The 25,186-nt window shown below is 43.0% G+C and overlaps 3 protein-coding genes across 3 annotated transcripts in view; all 3 read right to left on the bottom strand.

The window, feature by feature from the left end:
- LOC132862873 (PH and SEC7 domain-containing protein 1-like) overlaps window positions 1-2,427 on the bottom strand; it is a 42,444-nt gene extending 40,017 nt beyond the window's left edge. Inside the window, exon 1 of the mRNA XM_060895193.1 lies at window positions 2,043-2,427. The gene's annotated coding sequence lies outside the window, so the exon portion shown is untranslated. The remainder of the gene's footprint in view (window positions 1-2,042) is intronic.
- A 527-nt stretch (window positions 2,428-2,954) lies between these two features.
- Window positions 2,955-13,829, bottom strand: fbxl15 (F-box and leucine-rich repeat protein 15). The gene is made up of 5 exons (XM_060895182.1): window positions 13,694-13,829; window positions 12,650-12,809; window positions 11,518-12,020; window positions 6,133-6,449; window positions 2,955-5,232 (listed from the first exon to the last, which is right to left on the bottom strand). Exons 1-4 carry the CDS (start codon window positions 13,771-13,773, stop codon window positions 6,260-6,262), a joined length of 933 nt encoding a protein of 310 aa, XP_060751165.1. The 5' UTR covers window positions 13,774-13,829; the 3' UTR covers window positions 2,955-5,232; window positions 6,133-6,259.
- Window positions 13,830-18,996: 5,167 nt separating this feature from the next.
- gpx9 (glutathione peroxidase 9) lies at window positions 18,997-22,454 on the bottom strand. Its single transcript, XM_060889697.1, has 5 exons — window positions 22,303-22,454; window positions 21,950-22,043; window positions 20,537-20,667; window positions 19,734-19,864; window positions 18,997-19,208 (listed from the first exon to the last, which is right to left on the bottom strand). Exons 1-5 carry the CDS (start codon window positions 22,432-22,434, stop codon window positions 19,151-19,153), a joined length of 546 nt encoding a protein of 181 aa, XP_060745680.1. The 5' UTR covers window positions 22,435-22,454; the 3' UTR covers window positions 18,997-19,150.
- Between the last annotated feature and the right edge of the window lie 2,732 nt (window positions 22,455-25,186).

The following is a 25,186-nucleotide window of genomic DNA, read 5'->3' as shown; positions in this document are numbered from 1 at the left end:
AGGATAAATGTTTGCTAGAGCTAATAATCTGTAACCTCAGTTCCTATCAGCAAGAAGCTGGCTGACTAAAATCCTCATGGCCATTTAAGTAATAGAGACAAAAGTCTCTCCCTATCCTGCAGGCGTGAACCATGGACACTTGTCCCATCCTCTCTCTTTTGCCCCTCAACTAATCCCATGTCTTTCAGACATTCACATTCTATCAGCTTTTTCCTCTCTTCCTTTCTGTATATGTCTGCTTCTGTTCATTCTGAAACAAATATCCTGCAGTGTACGTTTCCAATGGCATTGTACCTTGTAGCCTGTCCACGCCACCAGCCAAAGCAATTTATCACCTGCATAGGGAATAACAACCTGGAAACAGAGGCCGTAAGAAAATAAACAAGCAGACTCAACACAGAAGGTTCACTATGGTACAAAAGAGAACACACACGTCTTCCACCTTCTTGTTAAACAATGGCTTTAAAAAAAAATGCATTCATTAATTTAAGTAATTTAAGCCATAGTTGCAATGAATCCACAACGAAACAGCCAATCAGCTATCTGTTAGAAATGCATAATCCTAAAACATTGGACTGGTATATGAACTGATTTCCATGAGATATGAGCCCCACTGGTGTATTTTATGGGTGTGGTGTTCAGATATGACCGCTCATACATTTTAACACAAGACACAAACAGAACAGTCAACTTGCATGTTAAATTTTAAATAATTTGATAACAGAAGTTCACAGACAGCACACTTTCTACTAGCTAAAAGGATGTCAGTGTGTCTCTGAGGATCTCTGAGCAGTAGCACAACTAGGATTTCAGGGTCTGCAGAAAGAAAACTGCACCAGTTCATAAATCCTCTTAAATCTGAATAAGATTTCATATATACAAACTACATTCAGACAGGATAAAGGAAACTCCCAGCTACAGGCTTTTAATAACACATTTTGCCCCACTAGCAACAGCCCAATTGGATCCCATTCCTCTACTGCAAATTTTGTTACCTTCAGAAACAGTTAAACTGTCAGTGTACCAATGATACACACAATATTCTCAGAAAAGACAACCTGAAATTGTGACATCAACATAGCCTAGCTCTCTTGGGCACTGCAGCAGTTTCTATACGTCTTCTGTAGTTGTGCTGGAGACTTCCAAATGTGTTCAATGTTCATGACAATCCAAAATGACTAGAAAAGTAATTTGAGATAAAATGAAACCTGTTTTTCAGCAATGCTTGAAGTCACTTAAGTTTTTATAGCAGCAATTCAAAGAATGCAAATCGTATGGGTTTGTCAGCATCACTGCGTGCAAATTTGTGGTTGAACAACGCACAGGTCATACAGTTATATTTTGCACCTAGTTTAGCAAAGTCATTTTGCAGTGTTACTTTATAGGCTAAAGTCTACCTTGAGACATGCAGTCAACATTACACTGTACTCTTTAATCCTGAAACCACCAGTCTGATCTTCCATTTCTATTTAAAATAATGGAGTCAAACTCTATCTAATGAACTAATGGATCTAGGCATTTGTTACCCAACAGGTTAACAAACAGGCAAACCTTTAGCCGTTCTGGGTTACTGAAGCTATCATTATTAACTTGTAGGCTGTAGAAGTAAAGATGCCAAATTCTATATCAAGGGTGCTTATTTACAGAGACTATGGATCTGAGGGAATGCAGCAGACATGACCTCCATGTCTCATTCAACTGGTGGGACAATATAAATGGACTCAATAAAACTTGTCAGGCAATATTTTTGCCATCATAATTGGATTGATGATCAGAAGAACCCTTTAAGCATGCATAGTCAGATGTTTCATATCATGACCTTTACAAACAGGAAAACAAGAGCAGGTTAAAGCATCATCTGCATACATAAACTCGACTAGAAGTAAACCCGAAGCACTGATGTAGATCAGACTATGTTGTGATGTGATGAGATTTCATTGACAACTAGAATGTCTTTTTAATCCACTCAGCTTTTGAGACGCACATGATAACAACACACAGCGTAGTTCAGCACCTTATGCTGTTTAAATAGAGTTTCTTACCGGCGGATGGAGTTACAATGTGTTTATAAAGCTCGCGTCCTTGTCATGAGTGCGTGTGCGGAATGCTGGAATGCGTAAAGCCGGGAAACGCCACTGCAGTCCGCATCGGTCAGGCAGGTTTCTGCTTCTCTCTCTTCCTCTGTGTGTGTGTGTGTGTGTGTGTGTGTGTGTATACTCGCAGGCAGGTGGCTGACTCTCTCCTCCGTTATATCTGCATTTTAAACCCCGGTGTCGGCAAAGCTAACGGTGCTGATTCGGCGCAGCTGCATGTATTATTTTTGACTTCTACCACGGTAGAAGGAACGAAGGAGGTCTCCTGTGTAACTCAGCCACTCTAGACAACTAGACACACCACGCCGCAAGCACACTCTCGCCCTACCCGGCCTGTGGCGGCTGGAGCATGCGCAATGCTCTCTCCAGGATTAGCTAAAAACGTCTGCAGGTGGGACAAGTTCTGCAAGTAGAGCGTCAGAAAGTTCCTGTAGGGCATCCTGCCCAACCCTGTGCTTAAGCTCCACCATCTCATAAGGTTTACCTCAAACATACATGTCTCTAATGCACTATTCATATAGTGAGCAATAACCCTTAAGCCCTTGATATGTTACTTAAAGCATTCCTGTTTCAGGGATGGGTAATATTCATTTATTTATTCATTCATCTTCAGGAACTGCTTTTCTTTTAGTCAGGGTTATGGTGCATCCAGAGCCTATTCACACCCTGAATGGGACACCAGTCCATTACAGGGCACCATGAACACACTCATACACCCAACTTAGTGTTTAGTGTTTAATTTTCTTTGAATGCAATATCACAATTTGTTAACAAGCACTCATTTAAAAAATTTTGTTGGTGTGAAAAAGCATGAAAAAAAAAGGTCAATATGTAAAAAAAGACATTGTGCGCACACACACACACACACACACACATTATATGGCCAATGCCATTTAATACAAGCTAAACCAAACCTAAAAATTTCTAGCATTGATGCACTCATAACTGACAATTTTTAATATTGCTGATAGATTATTCCAGTTAAGGCAAATGCCTTATTATTTCTCTTAAAAAAATGACAGTAACATTATAGTTTAAGAATTATGAAATGTCACAAATGTCAAAGTCAGAAATTATTTTGAGACTGGATATTAGCATATATGCCCCATTTTACTTTCAGTTCTGGATGGTGCAGAACATACTGCCCAGGGTATTAGGCTGCTGTGGCAACATGCATAAAATGCACAATTTGCTCATGACAGTGGTAACTGCAGTGAAGCAGTGTAAGCAGACCATCATAGTCTGAGAGAGAGAGAGAGAGAGAGAGAGAGAGAGATTGAATTCCAAATGGCTCCCTTTCGAACCTAATATAATGCTGAAATGCTGATCAGCAGAACAAGCGACAAAAATAGCTCTGATGCCATAAGTTCAGTAAGCAGTTCCTATATTCTCTACTGACCTCTTGTGGTTTTACTGAGTTCTTTTGTTACTCATATTCTCCTTAAGTTTTACATAATATGTTTTTTTTGTAGTTAGATACTCTCAAGAAGCTTAACTTGAACATTTAGACTGATCTCATGTTCGCTGCATTCTTTTGCCAAACCCGTAGCTGCTTTATCCTGTTCCGGAGCCAGTACATAAGAAGGCACAACATACACACTCATTCACACCTAGGGAGAAAGTTGGGGATGGGACATGTGACGATCACACAGACAGTAACCCTAGCTCAGGATTGAACACTGAACAGTGACCAGGACTAGTGAAAGAGTGTGTTCAGTTTGGGGGCGTTTACAATTTCTATATACCCAAATCTAAATTTTTTGAAAGGTCAAGCCATTTATTTTTAAATGTAGAAAATAAACTTCTTAAAACCTTTATTTCTACTGAATGATTTCAGTGCAGACAAAATGCTGATTCTGTGCAAGGCTATGCATCAGGATCAGAAAATCTGTAAACAAGTCAAACTGTGAAATTTATAAAATGCTATTAGACATTAAATAAAGCTTTCCAAAACCTCACCAATATTGCATATTATTGTATTATTGCACAATATTGTACTATTGTATAACCAATCATTTATAACATTTATATAACATATAATCGGAACAAATAAACATTAAACAGGCCAAAATGTAAAAAAATGCAAAGCTTGTGCCATACTGGACATGTACAAAACTGCTGTAGAATAAATTGTATTACAATCATTGTAGTTTTAACAGAAAAAACCCAACAATAATAATAAAACTCATTCATGGAGTGATCCGGAATAATTGTGGAGCCCAGAACACTTGAACCTTCAGTGTTAATGACAAGTGCTGTATAATCGAGCTGCATAATCCACTCCATTATAGCACCAATCCAACCTTGGTGCAAATTCTTTAGTTCAATTACATTTTACAACATAAATCTAAGGTACTAGACTGAAATCTTACTGTCATCCCTAGAATGAGTTACATGTGATAATAAACACATTCAGTCTGGTTTAAAGCTAATCTGGTATGTTGAGGTTGTTCGGTGGCAGTTTCAAGTTATTCACGTAGAAATAATAATTGCTTTGGGTGTTTGTATGAAATAGCATTTTCATGTATATCCACAAACACTCTTAACACAAAATACAACTCACAATCTGCTCTGTAAATTATAACCAAAATCAACAGATACTTTGATGCAGCATGTTTCCTTCAGTCTTTCAGTAAGTGCAAAATTATACAAAGCTGATTTTTACCATTGAACAATTAATAAATTAAATATTAAACAGTACATTTCCAACAATTACTTATGTAAGTACGTTCAATCCCAATTCATATGTTCCTAATCGAAATGAGTGCTAAGAGCAAAACCAAAAAAACAACAACACAATGTATCTGAATAACTAAAAGACATTGCATTTACGCATGCAAATCTCAAGTATGATGGCTCCAATGACATTTTTATGAGAGGTAAACACAACGGTCTCTAATCAGTCATGCATGCTGCAGCAGCTGGAAGAGTTACGATGCCTTTGTATTACTGCACCTCATGTAATATTTCATGTCTGGAAACAGGGCTGGTGGAACCCCTGGTAGAACAATATATACAGTATATATACTCAATATATAGGCATAACTGAAACAGATATTTCATAAAAGTACACTGTCAATGTTATTGCACTGCACCAGCACAGGGAGTCACTCCAAATAGATCAAGGATGAAGGAAGTCCTGAAAGATAAACAGTATATAATTTTTTATATATAATCAGTTAACAATGTAGAAAGATAGATGTATGTAATGTATTTCTATTAGTATTTCTAACAGTCCCTGCAATACAGTATAAATTATTCTTTACCTTTAAATAATGTATAACTTGTAAGGACCTGTTTACTCCCTAAACAACCCTCTCTAATAGGAATACATTCTTTTTTTTATTTTTTATTTGCTCCCACAATTTTGTCCAATCATCACCCGCCAGCTACTGCCTCCCTATCACATGACAGCTACGAGTTTGGGAGAGTGAAAGCTAATATGTGGTTCCTCAGAGACACATTAAACAGCCTAGGGCATCTTTTCATTTCACTGCTCATGCTGCATGTCAGGCATCACAACACACTCAGGGTGAAAGCGATATCTGCTCTTTTCTGCATACACAAGCTCACAGATACCCAAGACTGGCTAATATCAATATGACTAACAACCAGGCAAATGCCCAATCATGCCCACCCGAGCGCATGGCTGTGGCATCAACGCTATTCAAACTAGTAATCTTCCAGTGATGGATGAGGAGTGTTTTTCGGGTTACACAACTCGTCAGCCCAAACGACCCTTCTTCTAAGAGGGAATTAAATTAAAGATAGTTTGAGTTTTAAATGTTTCTTGTTTCAGCAAGAAATCCTGGATTTTCACCGGTGAGTAATAATATATAAATTTCTTCAGTGTGTTTCTCTAGGGAAAAAAGTTTTAGGTTAAAGCCTATAAACATTTTTCTTATCAGAGAGTGCTTTATGCAGAACCTCTTCATGAAGCAAAGAAAGACCAGGAACATGAACTAACAAAGTAAAATGTGATGTTTTTTTCCTTTTAAACAGGTTGCAGAATAAAGAAGATGGCGTACTCATCACTCACCTGCTTTCATCTTGGGGTCGTATGTACCACACCTCTCATAAAATCACACCTGACTGATGAGCGTAAAGTTCACTGAGTAACAGCAGCACTCTTCAGAGAGGTATGATACACACCCACCCATGTACTGTTATATCTGTAGGTTGATGAAGGGAGCAAAGCCAACAACATTCTGTAGCAGCACCAGCGCCCTCTGCAGGGGAGGCTCCACGTCAATCTGTACATTCCGCCTTCGCAGCACACCCAGACTGGACTCAGTAACGTTGTGACAGTGATTCACCTTCAGAGACTGCAGTTTAGGGCAGTATTCAGCCACAGTCCTACACACACACACAAATGATAGTGGTTAATGAAAGCGTGTATATAATTTGTTCTCATTTAAAAAAAAAAAAATAAATCTCTCTCTGTTTTTATATATATATATATATATATATTTGAAGACATTACCATTATATATATATATATATATATATATATATATATATATATATATATATATATATATATATATATATATATATATATGTTAATGTCTTCAAATAAGCTTGAATCCAGGTTTAATTGTATTTAACTAGATTATGACACATTGAAAAAAATGTATTTATTATTAATATAATACCTTATTAATGTTAATAATATGATGTACATTTTTTAGTATATTTTATACTTAGTAATGCATGCTAATATTGGAATAATTCAAATGATACTAAATACTTAAAACAATAAATGAATCTCTTATTACTTTTGTTTACTTCAGTTTATTGTGGACAATACAGCTTTCATGTCCGAACTGGATTTTCTTGAAATAAGCACTCAAAAACACACCATTTTGCAAGTCACCATCCCATTCAATCAGCTTTTATAAACCTCAGTCACACACACACAGGCTCACACATACACACAGGCTCACACACACACACACACAGGCTCACACACACAGGCTCACACACACAGGCTCACACACACAGGCTCACACACACACACACAGGCTCACACACACACACACAGGCTCACACACACACACACAGGCTCACACACACACACACAGGCTCACACACACACACACACACAGGCTCACACACACACACACACACAGGCTCACACACACACACAGGCTCGCACACACACACACAGGCTCGCACACACACACACAGGCTCGCACACACACACACAGGCTCGCACACACACACACAGGCTCGCACACACACACACAGGCTCACACACACACACAGGCTCACACACACACACAGGCTCACACACACACACAGGCTCACACACACACACAGGCTCACACACACACACAGGCTCACACACACACACAGGCTCACACACACACACACAGGCTCACACACACACACACAGGCTCACACACACACACACAGGCTCACACACACACACACAGGCTCACACACACACACAGGCTCACACACACACACAGGCTCACACACACACACAGGCTCACACACACACACAGGCTCACACACACACACAGGCTCACACACACACACAGGCTCACACACACACACAGGCTCACACACACACACACACGCTCACACACACACACAGGCTCACACACACACACAGGCTCACACACACACACAGGCTCACACACACACACAGGCTCACACACACACACACAGGCTCACACACACACACAGGCTCACACACACACACACAGGCTCACACACACACACAGGCTCACACACACACACACAGGCTCACACACACACACAGGCTCACACACACACACAGGCTCACACACACACACAGGCTCACACACACACACACAGGCTCACACACACACACAGGCTCACACACACACACAGGCTCACACACACACACAGGCTCACACACACACACAGGCTCACACACACACACAGGCTCACACACACACACACAGGCTCACACACACACACACAGGCTCACACACACACACAGGCTCACACACACACACAGGCTCACACACACACACAGGCTCACACACACACACACAGGCTCACACACACAGGCTCACACACACACACACAGGCTCACACACACACACAGGCTCACACACACACACACACACACACACACACAGGCTCACACACACACACAGGCTCACACACACAGGCTCACACACAGGCTCACACACAGGCTCACACACAGGCTCACACACACACAGGCTCACACACACACAGGCTCACACAGGCTCACACAGGCTCACACAGGCTCACACACACACACAGGCTCACACACACACACAGGCTCACACACACACACAGGCTCACACACACACACAGGCTCACACACACACACAGGCTCACACACACACACAGGCTCACACACACACACAGGCTCACACACACACACAGGCTCACACACACACACACAGGCTCACACACACACACAGGCTCACACACACACACAGGCTCACACACACACACAGGCTCACACACACACACACAGGCTCACACACACACACACAGGCTCACACACACACACACAGGCTCACACACACACACACAGGCTCACACACACACACACAGGCTCACACACACACACACAGGCTCACACACACACACACAGGCTCACACACACACACACAGGCTCACACACACACACACAGGCTCACACACACACACACAGGCTCACACACACACACAGGCTCACACACACACACACACAGGCTCACACACACACACACACACAGGCTCACACACACACACACACAGGCTCACACACACACACACACACAGGCTCACACACACACACACACAGGCTCACACACACACATACACACACACATACATACACACACAGTCTCACACACACACAGGCTCACACACACACAGGCTCACACACACACACAGGCTCACACACACACACACACAGGCTCACACACACACACACACAGGCTCACACACACACACACACAGGCTCACACACACACACACAGGCTCACACACACACACACAGGCTCACACACACACACACAGGCTCACACACACACACACAGGCTCACACACACACACACAGGCTCACACACACACACACAGGCTCACACACACACACACAGGCTCACACACACACACACAGGCTCACACACACACACACAGGCTCACACACACACACAGGCTCACACACACACACACAGGCTCACACACACACACACAGGCTCACACACACACACACAGGCTCACACACACACACACAGGCTCACACACACACACACAGGCTCACACACACACACACAGGCTCACACACACACACACAGGCTCACACACACACACACAGGCTCACACACACACACACAGGCTCACACACACACACACAGGCTCACACACACACACACAGGCTCACACACACACACACAGGCTCACACACACACACACAGGCTCACACACACACACACAGGCTCACACACACACACAGGCTCACACACACACACACAGGCTCACACACACACACACAGGCTCACACACACACACAGGCTCACACACACACACACAGGCTCACACACACACACACAGGCTCACACACACACACAGGCTCACACACACACACAGGCTCACACACACACACACAGGCTCACACACACACACACAGGCTCACACACACACACAGGCTCACACACACACACACAGGCTCACACACACACACACAGGCTCACACACACACACACAGGCTCACACACACACACACAGGCTCACACACACACACACAGGCTCACACACACACACAGGCTCACACACACACACAGGCTCACACACACACACACAGGCTCACACACACACACAGGCTCACACACACACACACAGGCTCACACACACACACACAGGCTCACACACACACACACAGGCTCACACACACACACACAGGCTCACACACACACACACAGGCTCACACACACACACACAGGCTCACACACACACACACAGGCTCACACACACACACACAGGCTCACACACACACACACAGGCTCACACACACACACACAGGCTCACACACACACACACAGGCTCACACACACACACACAGGCTCACACACACACACACAGGCTCACACACACACACACAGGCTCACACACACACACACAGGCTCACACACACACACAGGCTCACACACACACACACAGGCTCACACACACACACACAGGCTCACACACACACACACAGGCTCACACACACACACACAGGCTCACACACACACACACAGGCTCACACACACACACACAGGCTCACACACACACACACAGGCTCACACACACACACAGGCTCACACACACACACACAGGCTCACACACACACACACAGGCTCACACACACACACACAGGCTCACACACACACACACACAGGCTCACACACACACACAGGCTCACACACACACACACAGGCTCACACACACACACACAGGCTCACACACACACACACAGGCTCACACACACACACACAGGCTCACACACACACACAGGCTCACACACACACACAGGCTCACACACACACACACAGGCTCACACACACACACACAGGCTCACACACACACACACAGGCTCACACACACACACACACAGGCTCACACACACACACACACAGGCTCACACACACACACACAGGCTCACACACACACACACACAGGCTCACACACACACACACACAGGCTCACACACACACACACACAGGCTCACACACACACACACACAGGCTCACACACACACACACAGGCTCACACACACACACACAGGCTCACACACACACACACAGGCTCACACACACACACAGGCTCACACACACACACACAGGCTCACACACACACACACAGGCTCACACACACACACACAGGCTCACACACACACACACAGGCTCACACACACACACACAGGCTCACACACACACACACAGGCTCACACACACACACAGGCTCACACACACACACACAGGCTCACACACACACACACACAGGCTCACACACACACACACAGGCTCACACACACACACACAGGCTCACACACACACACACAGGCTCACACACACACACAGGCTCACACACACACACACAGGCTCACACACACACACACAGGCTCACACACACACACACAGGCTCACACACACACACACAGGCTCACACACACACACAGGCTCACACACACACACAGGCTCACACACACACACAGGCTCACACACACACACAGGCTCACACACACACACAGGCTCACACACACACACAGGCTCACACACACACACAGGCTCACACACACACACAGGCTCACACACACACACAGGCTCACACACACACACACACAGGCTCACACACACACACACAGGCTCACACACACACACAGGCTCACACACACACACAGGCTCACACACACACACAGGCTCACACACACACACACACACAGGCTCACTTGATGGCCTCATTGTGAATCCTCAGACATCCGGTCAGGTCGAGATGCTCGAGCTCTCTGCAGTGCTTGGCCACTTCCTCCACAGTCGTGTCTGTGATGTTGGCATTGATGGCCACAGAGATGGAGCGCAGCATGGGCCAATGCGCCGCCCCATAACACACGGCCTCGTCTCTCAGCTGCCTGCAGGCGGTGAGGTCCAGCGTTCGTAGCTCGTTGCAGTGATCTGCTAGACTTCTCAGTGCCAGATTATCTACCCACTCACAGTGAGCCAGGCCCAGGTGCTGCAAACGGGGGCAACCAAGAGCCACAGCCACCAGAGCGTGCCGAGTGAGGTGGACACAGCCGTGAAGGTCCACACGCTGCAGCTGCTGGTTCTGACCGATTACAGGAAGCAGCTCCTCATCAGTGATCCAGTCACAACAGCCATGTACAGAGAGACTCTGGAGGACTTTATTATCGCAGAGCATGGAACAAAAAGCTTCCTTAGGAACATGAGGCCCCGTCTAAAAGGAGACAGAGACAGAGTAGAAATCTTTAACTGATAAATCCTGGGTTAGACACCCTTCAAGAAAAAGGTATGAAATGAATGTGAAAAACTTATGCTCATGAGAAAAGTGGCACTTTTAGAGCAGAAATAAGTGCAGTGAGACTTTGAATAGTTTTATTTTAGCAGTGCATTGTCTGTAAAACACTATTCAAATTGTTGTCATGTCTAATATTTTGTTAAAAAGGACATTTTCATTTGTTTTAAATACAGTTATGTCTGCCAAGAAGTGAGAAAACAGTCAAACATCAAGTGATTAAATATACCTTCTCACCTCTACCTTCAGCATATGTATCAAGACTAAACAGACACACACTCTCACACACTCTCACACACTCTCACACACTCTCACACACACTCACACACACTCACACACACTCACACACACTCACACACACTCACACACACTCACACACACCCTCACACACACCCTCACACACACCCTCACACACACCCTCACACACACCCTCACACACACCCTCACACACACCCTCACACACACCCTCACACACACCCTCACACACACCCTCACGTGTGAATCCATTAGGACATTAGGGATCTTTAGAAGACAGAATGAATCCAGCTCACCTGTGTGGGGTCGAATGAGTGGCAGTTGGCCAGATAAACCTGAATTAATGAGCGGAAGCTCTTGCTCACTCGCTGAAGGCTGACCAGTTGTCGTAAAGGCAAGTAGCACAGCACATGTGTGACGAGGACATCCTCCCAGGGCAGATCCAACAGCTGGTACCTGCAAAAAAATTATAGACGTTCACAAGCAAAAAAGACTAGACAGCTGCTCCAGTAGTTACAGACCAGTAGGTGATGGAGGGAAAATAAGAGCACGAGAAGTGAAATGTATTTACATCCACCACGAATTATTCATACATGTACATGTAAATCAGCACAGGCCCTGAAAGCTGAAAATAAATATATTTTTGAAATTTAAAGCTAATTCTGTACCAAAAGACTTTTACATGTTTAACTGATTCTTTTGTTGTTGTTTTTTCTTGTATTTTGTTGTGTGTTTCATTTAATCCTATTTTATTATTTTCTTAGTTTATTTGTTAATTATATCTGTGTACAAATAGGGCTGAAAATTAGAGGTCTCAAAAACATTTCTAATAAATTGATTAAAAAAAACAAAAATAATACATTGCACTGATATGATGAAGATTTAACAGATTATGTAATGAACTGTGGGTTTATTTTTACCATTCTGTTCCAGTTTTAATATAATCATATTTTAACTATTTTCCTGCCATTTATAATTTTTCATTTTAATTTAATTAATTTCTCATCAATATGACACTGAGTATACAAGTTGATTGCAACTGTTCTAGCAGAAATATGCGATGTCCCCATGCGAAAACAAAACTTATATATATATATATATATATATATATATATATATATATATATATATATATATATATTAAATAAAATAAAATAAAATAAAACATGCAGGAAATTCGCTTGGACTTTGCACTTATGGCAAAACCCAGGAGAGCAACAATAAACAAATAGATCAGGAGACAGCAACATAACACCTAGACACAGAAAGTCTGCGTGCACAAACTAAAGCAATATTTGCATATTGAGAATAATAGATAACAATAATAAACGTTTCTGTACTTGGACCACCCGTGTCGTTCATCAGTCCTTCCCTCTACTGAAGTATGAATCCCAAGTAAGCGGTAATTATTGTCGCTCATGTTTACTGCCGCTGACCACGTGATACGTTAACAAACGTCCTCCTACACAGTTTACACCCTCAGGACCCCTTTGGTAGCTTTCTTGTCCGCCTGATTTAAAATTAATACACATTCACGAGCTTATTATTTTCTACAATTACTTTTAACAATTTCAGTTCTTTAATGATTTCAATTCATATTTCTCTTGCTTTACTTGTTTTCCATGAAGTACATGGAAATGTGTTTAAAACCGGGCCTTTTTTGTTGATGATGTTTATGGCCACTTAGATTACATTTAGCGCCGTTTAAAATAAGATCTTAAATTATCGAAATTGTTAACTGTACGTCCATGTTTTATTTTTAGTACACTTATACATTTATTACATCTGAATCAGGCACATATATATCCTGCTAAATATTTTGATCACGGTCGAGTCGATTCATCGAGTCGAGTCATCGAGTTGAGTCATCGAGTTGAGTCATCGAGTCGATTCAGTCGACAGGAAACAAGGGTACATATTTTACCAAACATCACACATTAAGGCAGCGCACCGTTTTTGTGTTCTTGGGTCACCTGCAGTTCTATATCGCCATCTAGTGTGCATCAATGGTAGTGTCACCACAATAAAAAATTGCTGGTGATATAAAAAAAATCTTTATATTGAAACATTGAAACAGTGAATTAATTCTGAGTTTTATTTTCATTATATCTGGGTACGATTATATAATTTAATCTGAATGATATGTCGTGACATTTATAGATCCATTTATGATTAATGTGAATTTACTGGGCAAGTAATAAAAGAATGTGATTCATTCTTCCATCATCTTCCACCTTCTTCAGGCAATCATCCTAATTAACAACTCACCATAATTATATTTCCTGCTTCATATCTATACGTACTGCATTATTAGAACTGACAGTCATCACATCATCCGTGTATGTTACACACACTACTGCTGCTGTATAATGTACAAAAAAAGCATAATATTGCACAATATTGTTATTTGCACTACCATGCACTTCCCAAACTTTATGTACATAATTGATTAGTCATATATTCTGTCCATCCATCCATCCATCTTCTACCGCTTATCCGGGGCCGGGTCGACGGGGGCAGCAGTCTGAGCAGGGACACCCAGACTTCCCTCTCCCCAGACACTTCCTCCAGCTCCTCCGGGGGAATACCGAGGCGTTCCCAGGCCAGCCGAGAGACATAGTCCCTCCAGCGTGTCCTAGGTCTTCCCCGGGGCCTCCTCCCGGTTGGACATGCCCGGAACACCTCCCCAGGGAGGCGTCCAGGAGGCATCCGAAACAGATGCCTGAGCCACCTCAGCTGACTCCTCTCGATGTGGAGGAGCAGCGGCTCTACTCTGAGCTCCTCCCGAGTGACCGAGCTCCTCACCCTATCTCTAAGGGAGCGCCCAGCCACCCTGCGGAGGAAACTCATTTCGGCCGCCTGTATCCGGGATCTTGTCCTTTCGGTCATGACCCAAAGCTCATGACCATAGGTAAGGGTAGGAACGTAGATCGACTGGTAAATAGAGAGCTTCGCCTTGCGGCTCAGCTCTTTCTTCACCACAACAGACCGGTATATCGACCGCATCACTGCAGAAGATACACCGATCCGCCTGTCGATCTCCCGCTCCATCCTTCCCTCACTCGTGAACAAGACCCCAAGATACTTAAACTCCTCCACTTGAGGCAGGAGCTTTCCACCAACCCGAAGGGGACAAGCCACCCTTTTCCGGCTGAGAACCATGGCCTCGGACTTGGAGGTGCTGATTCTCATCCCTGCCGCTTCACACTCGGCTGCAAACCGTCCCAGTGCACGCTGAAGGTCCTGATTTGAAGAAGCCAACAGGACAACATCATCTGCAAAAAGCAGAGACGAAATCCCGTGGTCCCCAAACCGGACTCCCTCCGGCCCCTGACTGCGCCTAGAAATCCTGTCCATATAAATAATGAACAGGACCGGTGACAAAGGGCAGCCCTGCCGGAGTCCAACAAGCACCGGGAACAAGTCTGACTTACTGCCGGCAATGCGAACCAAACTCCTGCTCCGGTCATATAGGGACCGAACAGCCCTTAGCAGAGGGCCCCGGACCCCATACTCCCAGAGCACCCCCCACAGATCACCACGAGGGACACAGTCGAATGCCTTCTCCAGATCCACAAAGCACATGTGGACTGGTTGGGCAAACTCCCATGAACCCTCCAGCAACCTGGTGAGGGTATAGAGATGGTCCAGTGTTCCACGACCGGGACGAAACCCACATTGTTCCTCCTGAATCCGAGGTTCGACTATCGGCCGAATTCTCCTCTCCAGTACCCTGGCATAGACTTTTCCGGGGAGGCTGAGGAGTGTGATCCCCCTGTAGTTGGAACACACCCTCCGGTCCCCCTTCTTAAACAGAGGGACCACCACCCCAGTCTGCCAGTACAGAGGCACTGTCCCCAGCCGCCACGCGATGTTGCAGAGGCGTGTCAACCAAGACAGCCCCACAACATCCAGAGACTTGAGGTACTCAGGGCGGATCTCATCCACCCCCGGTGCCTTGCCACTGAGGAGCTTCTCAACCACCTCAGTGACCTCAGCTTGGGGGATCGATGAGTCCTCAACTGAGCCCTCTGCCTCTGCTTCCTCAGTGGAAGACATGTCGGTGGGGTTGAGGAGATCCTCGAAGTACTCCTTCCACCGTCCGAGAATGTCCCCAGTCGAAGTCAGCAGATTCCCACTCTCACTGTAAACAGTGTGAGCAGGGCACTGCTTCCCCTTCCTGAGGCGCCGGACGGTTTGCCAGAATTTCTTCGAGGCCAACCTATAGCCCTTCTCCATGGCCTCACCGAACTCTTCCCAGACCCGAGTTTTTGCCTCTGCAACCACCCGGGCTGAAGCTCGCTTGGCCCTCCGGTACCTATCAGCTGCCTCCGGAGTCCCCCGAGCCAACCAGGCTCGATAGGACTCCTTCTTCAGCTTGACGGCATCCCTTACTTCCGGTGTCCACCACCGGGTTCGGGGATTGCCGCCACGACAGGCACCAGAGACCTTACGGCCACAGCTCCGCGCGGCCGCGTCGACAATGGAGGTGGAGAACATGGTCCACTCAGACTCAACGTCTCCAACCTCCCTCGGGATCTGGTTGAAGCTCTGCCGGAGGTGGGAGTTGAAGATCTCTCTGACCGGAGACTCTGCCAAACGTTCCCAGCGGACCCTCACAGTACGTTTGGGTCTGCCAAGTCTGTCCAACTTCCTCCCCGGCCATCGGATCCAACTCACCACCAGGTGGTGATCAGTTGACAGCTCCGCCCCTCTCTTTACCCGAGTGTCCAAGACATACGGCCGGAGGTCAGATGAAACAACCACAAAGTCGATCATCGACCTCCGACCTAGGGTGTCCTGATGCCATGTGTACTGATGGACACCCTTATGCTTGAACATGGTGTTCATTATGGACAAACTGTGACTAGCACAGAAGTCCAATAACAGAACACCACTTGGGTTCAGGTCGGGGGGGCCGTTCCTCCCAATCACGCCCCTCCAGGTGTCACTGTCGCTGCCCACGTGAGCGTTGAAGTCCCCCAGTAGAATGACGGAGTCCCCGGTCGGAGCACTTTCCAGCACCCCTCCCAGAGACTCCAAGAAGGTCGGGTACTCTACACTGCCATTTGGCCCGTAAGCACAAATAACAGTGAGAGACCTCTCCCCGACCCGAAGGCGTAGGGAAACGACCCTCTCGTTCACCGGGGTGAACGCCAACACATGGCTGCTGAGCTGGGGGGCTATGAGCAAGCCCACACCAGCGCGCCGCCTCTCACCGCGGGCAACTCCAGAGTAGTAGAGAGCCCAGCCTCTCTCAAGGAGTTGGGTTCCAGAGCCCAAGCCGTGCGTGGAGGTGAGCCCAACTATATCTAGTCGGTATCTCTCGTATATTCTGTATTCATGTTTAATATACCGTCTATTGTATCACATCTGCATTGTCTTGTACAGTCTGTATTATCTTGTCTTGTATAGTGTAGTGTTATTTATGTCTGTACCTTTGAGAGTCACAAAAAGCTGGAACCAAATTCTTTGTGTGTGTCAACACACTTAGATAATAAACCCGATTCTGATTCTGATTCTAAGTCTGATAGATAGATAGATAGATAGATAGATAGATAGATAGATAGATAGATAGTTTGAATGAATAAATGAATGAATGAGTGAACAGAAATGAAAACTGTACACTCTTTTATTTCCAGTCCTTTGGTTGCCCATTTTAGTGAATCCCCTCTGTACTGTAACATGGCTGACCCTGTGCTCTGAAGCCCAAATTCCTAGGCTGGGATATGTAAAGAAAGATTTTCACTGTTTACAAAGACCTCTTCTAGAAAAAACAACATGAATTTAATCACATGCATACACACAAATTAAATTCATGAAACATCATCAAGGGTAAATGCCTTTTATTTTCCAGTTTCCTTGTGTGTGCTAGTGTGTCAGGCTATAGTGATGGTGCTGGGTGGAGATGTTTCTCTGAGTGAATGCACCAAAGCTCAAAGTCTCTCTCCAGCCCTATCAGACCAAGCTCAGCTGCCTGAGTGCTTTTACTGAGGGATCATCACACTGCTCCATCACTACACCCCCACCACACACACACACACACACACACACAATTTAAAAAGCTGTGTTACTGCTACAAACCATCCCATAATCTACCCTGTACCAATCCTTAGATCTCTAAAGCACTTTTCTTTGTTTTTTCCTATTTTTGTAGAAATTTCACTGAAATGTCTTCTTGGTTGTCCCTCAATCCCTGTTCAATAGAATTGAACTCTACAACCTTGAGTTTTCCTGGCATGCTCATTAATTCCAAGCAGAATCCTCTTAAGAAGTTAAGGACCCAGAATTGAAAAGGTCACCATACATATGGGGAATTAATAAAAAAACTAAAAAAAAAAAAACCTGTGAGCTAGTAAAGTTGGGAGAGACGACTCTGTGTGTGTTTACAAATGAATGCCAATCATGTAGATGTGATGAAAAAAGTTTGCTAAAAAGTGTTAATTTCCCAAATGTATGGAGACATTGAGGACAGTGTATAATTTTAAAATTATACACTTTACAAATTTAAAAAAATATTTTTTTCAGAATTTCAAGAGTGTCATAAATATTTGTGCTATTTTAATACTTTAATTCATATCAAATTTGTAATGGTAATTTTTTTGGTCAGTGTGAGTGAATTTCCACAGTGTAAAAGGTGTCTAATGTACTTGCATATCATCAGGGTTTATATCTATATGGACCTGTTCTGTTCTGTGGTCAGTGAGATTTTTACAGTATATTATACAAGTCATAATGAAACCCTGCACTGAGCTGATCTGAGATCAGCTGAGGAGTAGACAGAACAGCTCGAGGAGTTAAAGGAGTGCAGCTACGTCTCTCTCCACCTCTTCAAAAGGGAGACTGGGGTCATAGCTGTCCAAGAAAAAATAAATAAACAGTCAGAATAGAAAAATCGGAAAAGAAAACTGAAAAATGTTTATTAAAACATGATTATTAAGATGTTTTTTCATTGTAGAACTGGTTTTAAAAAAAAGGGGTCGCTAAAATCAAGTGATAGAATAAATGTAATTAGTCACATGCACTATTTATGTAAGAAAATCTAAGACCTGCAAATGTATTTACAAACTGTTCCTTTAATTATCTTATATGTTCATATAAAATGATGTATTTTCTCTCATTACAGTCTAACAAATGTAAATATATTAATAATTTAATGCCATTTCTAATTTCAAACTTGAACAGAAGTTTTTTTGGCATCAATAAGCTAATTTGTGTGTAAGTATCACGTAATGAGAAGCAAGAAATAATACATGATATTTTCTCTTGATGTCAAGATTTTGTTTGTTTGACCCCAAAAATCAGAGAGATTTTAGTTTCCACTGAAGATCAGTAAACTCTACTGACATACTAGCACTTTAATAACTGGATGTTTCATACCGCTTAAATGGCAACCCATCAGCAGTGATAAGAAACTTCTCAAAGTTCCAGCGGATGTCGTTGACTTTAATCGGAGACCAGTAGAGTTTCTTGATGTCTCCAATAACAGGGTTCACAGAAGGAAGAGACTCCTGCAAAACGTTCAGACATGATGATGGCTACATACATCTGTACTCCCAAAAAACATGAATGAATGAATGAATGAATGAATGAATGAATGATTTAACTCCTTTTATCAGAGCCTGAAAAAACCTGAATTTTCATGCAATATGCCACTGTGGTGCTTTAGGAGTTTGTAGGTTTTAGAAGTAGGAGTTTTTTGTAGGTTTTTTCTTTATATTTCTGTTTTTCCCTAGCCTACTAGGGGCAATATATTGGATAATATCCAAAAAATAAATAAATAAATAAATAACACAAATGTTTCTATCTTCAAAGTCAATGTTTTTTTCGTGAGATGCCCCAAGTGCTTGTTCAGAAGTATATAAAATTTAACATTCTTTGTAAGGTTATCCAACAGAGGAAAAAAAACACACTTCTTACACTGAAAGCCAACAGCATCCTGGCTCATTTTATATAGACTTATGACTGCTGATAAAGTTATTTATTTATTTATACTGATTGAAAATGTCTGATAAGTCGATTGGAAAGGAATGCCAGTAAGATTAAGAAGTGAACTCTATAGCAAGCTAATCACCCAGGAGCAAACCTTTAGTATTCTTTAATTAAACCGCAGTTTCTCTGCATTATCTGTTCTGAGGTAAAACACACAAAAGTCTGTCATTTTTAGAATATTACTAACTTGCCTTCAGGAAGGAGTACAGTGGCTCCTCATTCAGCCCATTAACCTCGATTTTACTGAACATGGGGAAGTTTGGGGTGAAACCGCCGCCAGGTCTGACACAGCGCAGGACGTCCAGGGTTTCGTGATTCTTCTCTGAGAAAGATGAAGTATGAATGTAACACAACTACTGAGCTTTTAACCACCAGGAGATTCATTTTATGACAATTCGACTGTCTAACAAAGAGACCTTTTGTTTTTTTGTATTAGCATTAACATGATCTAATTAAACCTCTACAAACAGCAGATATGTTTAGACCCATATATTAAACAGCAATTAAACCATGTTAGTTTTTAGAAAAATGATCTGAAGATCTGAACTAGGTTTGAGATGTGAGTTTCACCTTAAAAAGGATAAACCAACATGAAGGCCAGAGTGGTGTCTATTGAAGAAAAACAAGCTATTTAGAAGCTAAGAAAAGAATAGCTTGTTTTTCAAACAAGAAGACACGGAAGAGTTCAACCAAGGAAAATGACAGTAACTTTGATGACAGAAATATTGTGGGAGCTGTGAAGAAAAAACCTAAAATCAACAAAAGTAAAAATGTTGGAGTTTTTAGACTGGCTAATTTAATCACCAGACATTAAAACCGGCTTCTGAAGAGGAAACTGGTGGGAGAAAGTCCTCGAAACAAACAACAACTGAAAAAAAGCTGAGCTATGAACCTGGAAAAGCAACACAAAAGAACAATGCAGCAGTTTAATGACGTCAGTAGGTCACCAGGTTGGTGCCTTAAATGAAGTATTATATACTTTTGCTCAACTAAAAATAGGTGCCAAGTTATTTAACAGTTTAAAAGCTAAAAGTCTGATCTATTGTTCTGCATTAATTTCTAACCCAAATATCTTGAGTCAAGAGCAAAAACAGAAAAATTGGAAAGTATTGATGTTCCAATACTTTTGAACAGGCTGCGTAAGACTACCTCGAACTACCTCGGGTCACGGGGAGCCTGTGCCTCAGGCGTCATCGGGCATCAAGGCAGGATACACCCTGGATGGAGTGCCAACCCATCGCAGGGCACACACACACACTCTCATTCACTCACACAATCACACACTACAGACAATTTTCCAGAGATGCCAATCAACCTACCATGCATGTCTTTGGACCGGGGGAGGAAACCGGAGTACCCGGAGGAAACCCCCGAGGCACAGGGAGAACATGCAAACTCCACACACACAAGGCGGAGGCGGGAATCAAACCCCCAACCCTGGAGGTGTGAGGCGAACGTGCTAACCACTAAGCCACTCTTATAATATTAAATAAATAATACAAAAAAATCTTGCTCCATATTATAATGAAGACCTCAGAGACACAATACGCTAATTTAAATTCCATGGTTCTTAATAAATCACAGTATAGGTTGTTATTTCTTACCTGGTGCCTGTAGTCCAAACTGATTGCATGAGAATCCCAGAATGGTGAAGTTCTCACCACTGAACCTGTCCATGAGTGCATTCAGCTTGTGGTACTGAAATCACAGGAACACACACTGACGTTTGCTCTGATGAATAGCTTACCATTAATCACTACTGTAGACTGTACTCTTTATTTTTATTTATTTTATGGCTTCTTAGAAATATTGTATCCTGATATACCATTGTACACTAAATAAATAATCCTTTTTTTCTCTAGACTGATGGAGGTTTCCTGAATGTTTTTAGACTGTATCAGGTAATATATTGAAGATTAAAGATATTTAGAATATTCCTGAGATTGAGGTACAGTACCTCCTTGACAGTGGAGCCTCAGAAGGTGGCCACGTTGACGATGAGAAGAACTTTCCCTCTGTAAACCCCAAGAGAAACAGGTTTCCCTTCCAGTGACTCCATGGTGAAGTTATAAACTGAAGGGCCTGCCATAACTTCCACATGTGGATCCATCATCCTGCTTAGCTTTAAATAACCTACTGCCAGGCCACCAGTCTAGGTTCATTCCCAATCCAACAAACTCATGGCTCAGCAGTTGTTCTGCTTGGGTGCCTGCATTGTAACTTAAACCTGTAGGCTAACTGGATTTTTTTTGTTTTGTTTTGTTTTGTGTGTGTGTATATGTGTGTTGTGTGTGTGTTGTGTGTGTGTGTGCGTATGTGTGTGCGCACAAACTAAGAGGCAGGTTTTAGTAAGAAATTATAAATATTAAGAACATTTCCTTTAATACTAAACACATTGTGTACATCTGTAAAATAAAATAAAAAACTATTGAGGTATTACTGTATATCTGACATTGTTTTATTATTATGATTATCTAAGAGTTAAATAAATTCTTTAGTAAACCATGACAATGCTACAGAAGCTAAAAAAACATAACTTCCATAGAGTTTATCAGTGTATCAGTATATCCTTGCTGGATAGATATGTTATAGTTACACTAAAGCATCATACACTCTCAGAGAAAAATGTATTCAACTGTATCATGCCTTCATGCCTATCATCCCTGGGGTGGAACCCTGTTGTGTTTAACTTTCACCTAGAAAGATGCATGTAGTGTAGTTTTACAGCCTGATTACACACCTCAAATATTACCAGGTGAAAGATATTATAATATCTAACATAACATTTAACAATATAACATTTGAAAAGTAATTTAAAATGACATTTAAAAAGTAATTATTATTCATTTAGCTTTACACCAAATAAGGTTGGTTTTCAAACAAATGACTGCTGATTTATACAGAAGAGACAAGCCAGGCCGGCAGTCGACTGGGACCGTCTACAGCCATATGGCATCTCACATCAGCTTGTGTGTGTGTGTGTGTGTGTGTGTGTGTGTGTGTGTGTGTATGTGTGTGTGTGTCAATTCAATTCAATTCAATTCAAGTTTGTATGTATAGCACTTTTTACAATTGACATTGTAAACATTGTAATTATGTTTACAGAACATAAACATAGAACAAAAGGTTAATATAAAGAATAATATAAAAATTAATAGAATACAAAATTCAAGATTAATATTAGATAGATTTAGTTCACAATGTGTATGTATTTAGGGGGGCACGGTGGCTTAGTGGTTAGCACGTTCGCCTCACACCTCCAGGGTCGGGGTTCGATTCCCGCCTCCACCTTGTGTGTGTGGAGTTTGCATGTTCTCCCCGTGCCTCGGGGGTTTCCTCCGGGTACTCCCGTTTCCTCCCCCGGTCCAAAGACATGCATGGTAGGTTCATTGGCATCTCTGGAAAATTGTCCCTAGTGTGTGATTGCGTGAGTGAATGAATGAGTGTGTGTGTGTGCCCTGCGATGGGTTGGCACTCCGTCCAGGGTGTATCCTGCCTTGATGCCCGATGACGCCTGAGATAGGCACAGGCTCCCCGTGACCCGAGGTAGTTCGGATAAGCGGTAGAAAATGAATGAATGAATGAATGTATGTATTTATCCCCCATGAGCAAATCTGAGGTGACTCAGGCAGCAGTGGCAAGGAAAAACTCCCATAGATGATAAAGGAAGAAACCTTGAGAGGAACCAGACTCAAAGGGGAACCTCATCCTCATATGGGTGACACTGGAGGGTGTGATTATAAATATACAGTCTGACAAATGTTGTATTGATGCAAAAGATCGCATGGAGTTCACATCTCCTGTGTAGTATCACAGAGTCCAACTGGAGCTGGTAGATCTCTAGATGCCTCAGGAGTCGGCCTCATCTCAGTGGAGTATCCAAAATCTTCATCGCATGGAAGACAATCGGAGCTGGTACAATTTCTGGATGCCTAGGGATGGGTAAAAAGAGACAAGCAGTAGAGAGGGATTAACATATCTGCTGTTCATAATGTTTGCAAGTCTGATATAATAATTCACAATATTGTGGGATGTATTATACAGTATGTACACCTGACTAAAGAGATGAGTTTTTAATCTACATTTAAACTGGGAAAGTGTGCCTGAGCCCCAAACACTATCAGGAAGACTATTCCAAAGTTTGGGAGCTAAATAAGAAAACACTCTACTGCCTTTAGTAGACTTAGATATTCTGGGAACTACCAGGAGTCCTGAGTTCTTTGATATCAGGAAGCGTGAAGGATTGTAACGTGTTAGAAGACTAGTTAGATACATGGGAGCTAAACTATTAAGAGCCTTGTATGTGAGTAGCAGCAGTTTGTAATCAATTCTAAACTTAACAGGTAGCCAGTGTAGAGATGATAAAATTGGTAAAATTGGGGTTATATGATCATACTTTCTTGTCCTGGTAAGAAGTCTGGCAACTGCATTGTGGACTAACTGTGGCCTATTTATTAAAGATGCAGGACAAACATCTTATAATGCATTATAATAGTCCAGTCTGGAGGTCATGAATGCATGAACTAGATTCTCAGCATCAGATACAGACAGGATGTTTCTTAGCTTGGAAATATTTCTAAGGTGGAAGAAGGCTGTTTCTGCAATATGGGCGATATGATTTTCAAAAAACAAATTGCTGTCTAATATAACACCCAGGTCTTTCACTGTTGAGCTAGTAGTTACAGTACATCCCTCTAAATGGAAGCTGAATTTTGAGAGTTTCTGTGTACTGGTTTTTGGATTGATAAGTAGTATTTCTGTCTTATCAGAGTTTAACAACAGAAAATTGCAGCTCATCCAATCTTGCAGAAAAAAAAAATCCAATCTTGCAGAAAATTGCA

Source organism: Tachysurus vachellii, chromosome 2 (assembly GCF_030014155.1).
Source record: "Tachysurus vachellii isolate PV-2020 chromosome 2, HZAU_Pvac_v1, whole genome shotgun sequence".
NCBI classification, from domain to species: Eukaryota; Metazoa; Chordata; class Actinopteri; order Siluriformes; family Bagridae; genus Tachysurus; species Tachysurus vachellii.
This window is presented reverse-complemented; position numbering and strand designations above follow the sequence as displayed.

What these genes read in the sequence shown, in the direction of transcription:
- fbxl15 (XM_060895182.1), bottom strand. Translation starts at nt 13,773, where the DNA reads ATGAGCGACAATAATTACCGCTTACTTGGGATTCATACTTCAGTAGAG. An exon ending in ACTCATTCGACCCCACACAG is followed by an intron (nt 12,021 to 12,649) that starts GTGAGCTGGATT and finishes GTCTCCTTTTAG; the next exon opens with ACGGGGCCTCATGTTCCTAA. An exon ending in ATTCACAATGAGGCCATCAA is followed by an intron (nt 6,450 to 11,517) that starts GTGAGCCTGTGT and finishes GTGTGTGTGTAG; the next exon opens with GACTGTGGCTGAATACTGCC.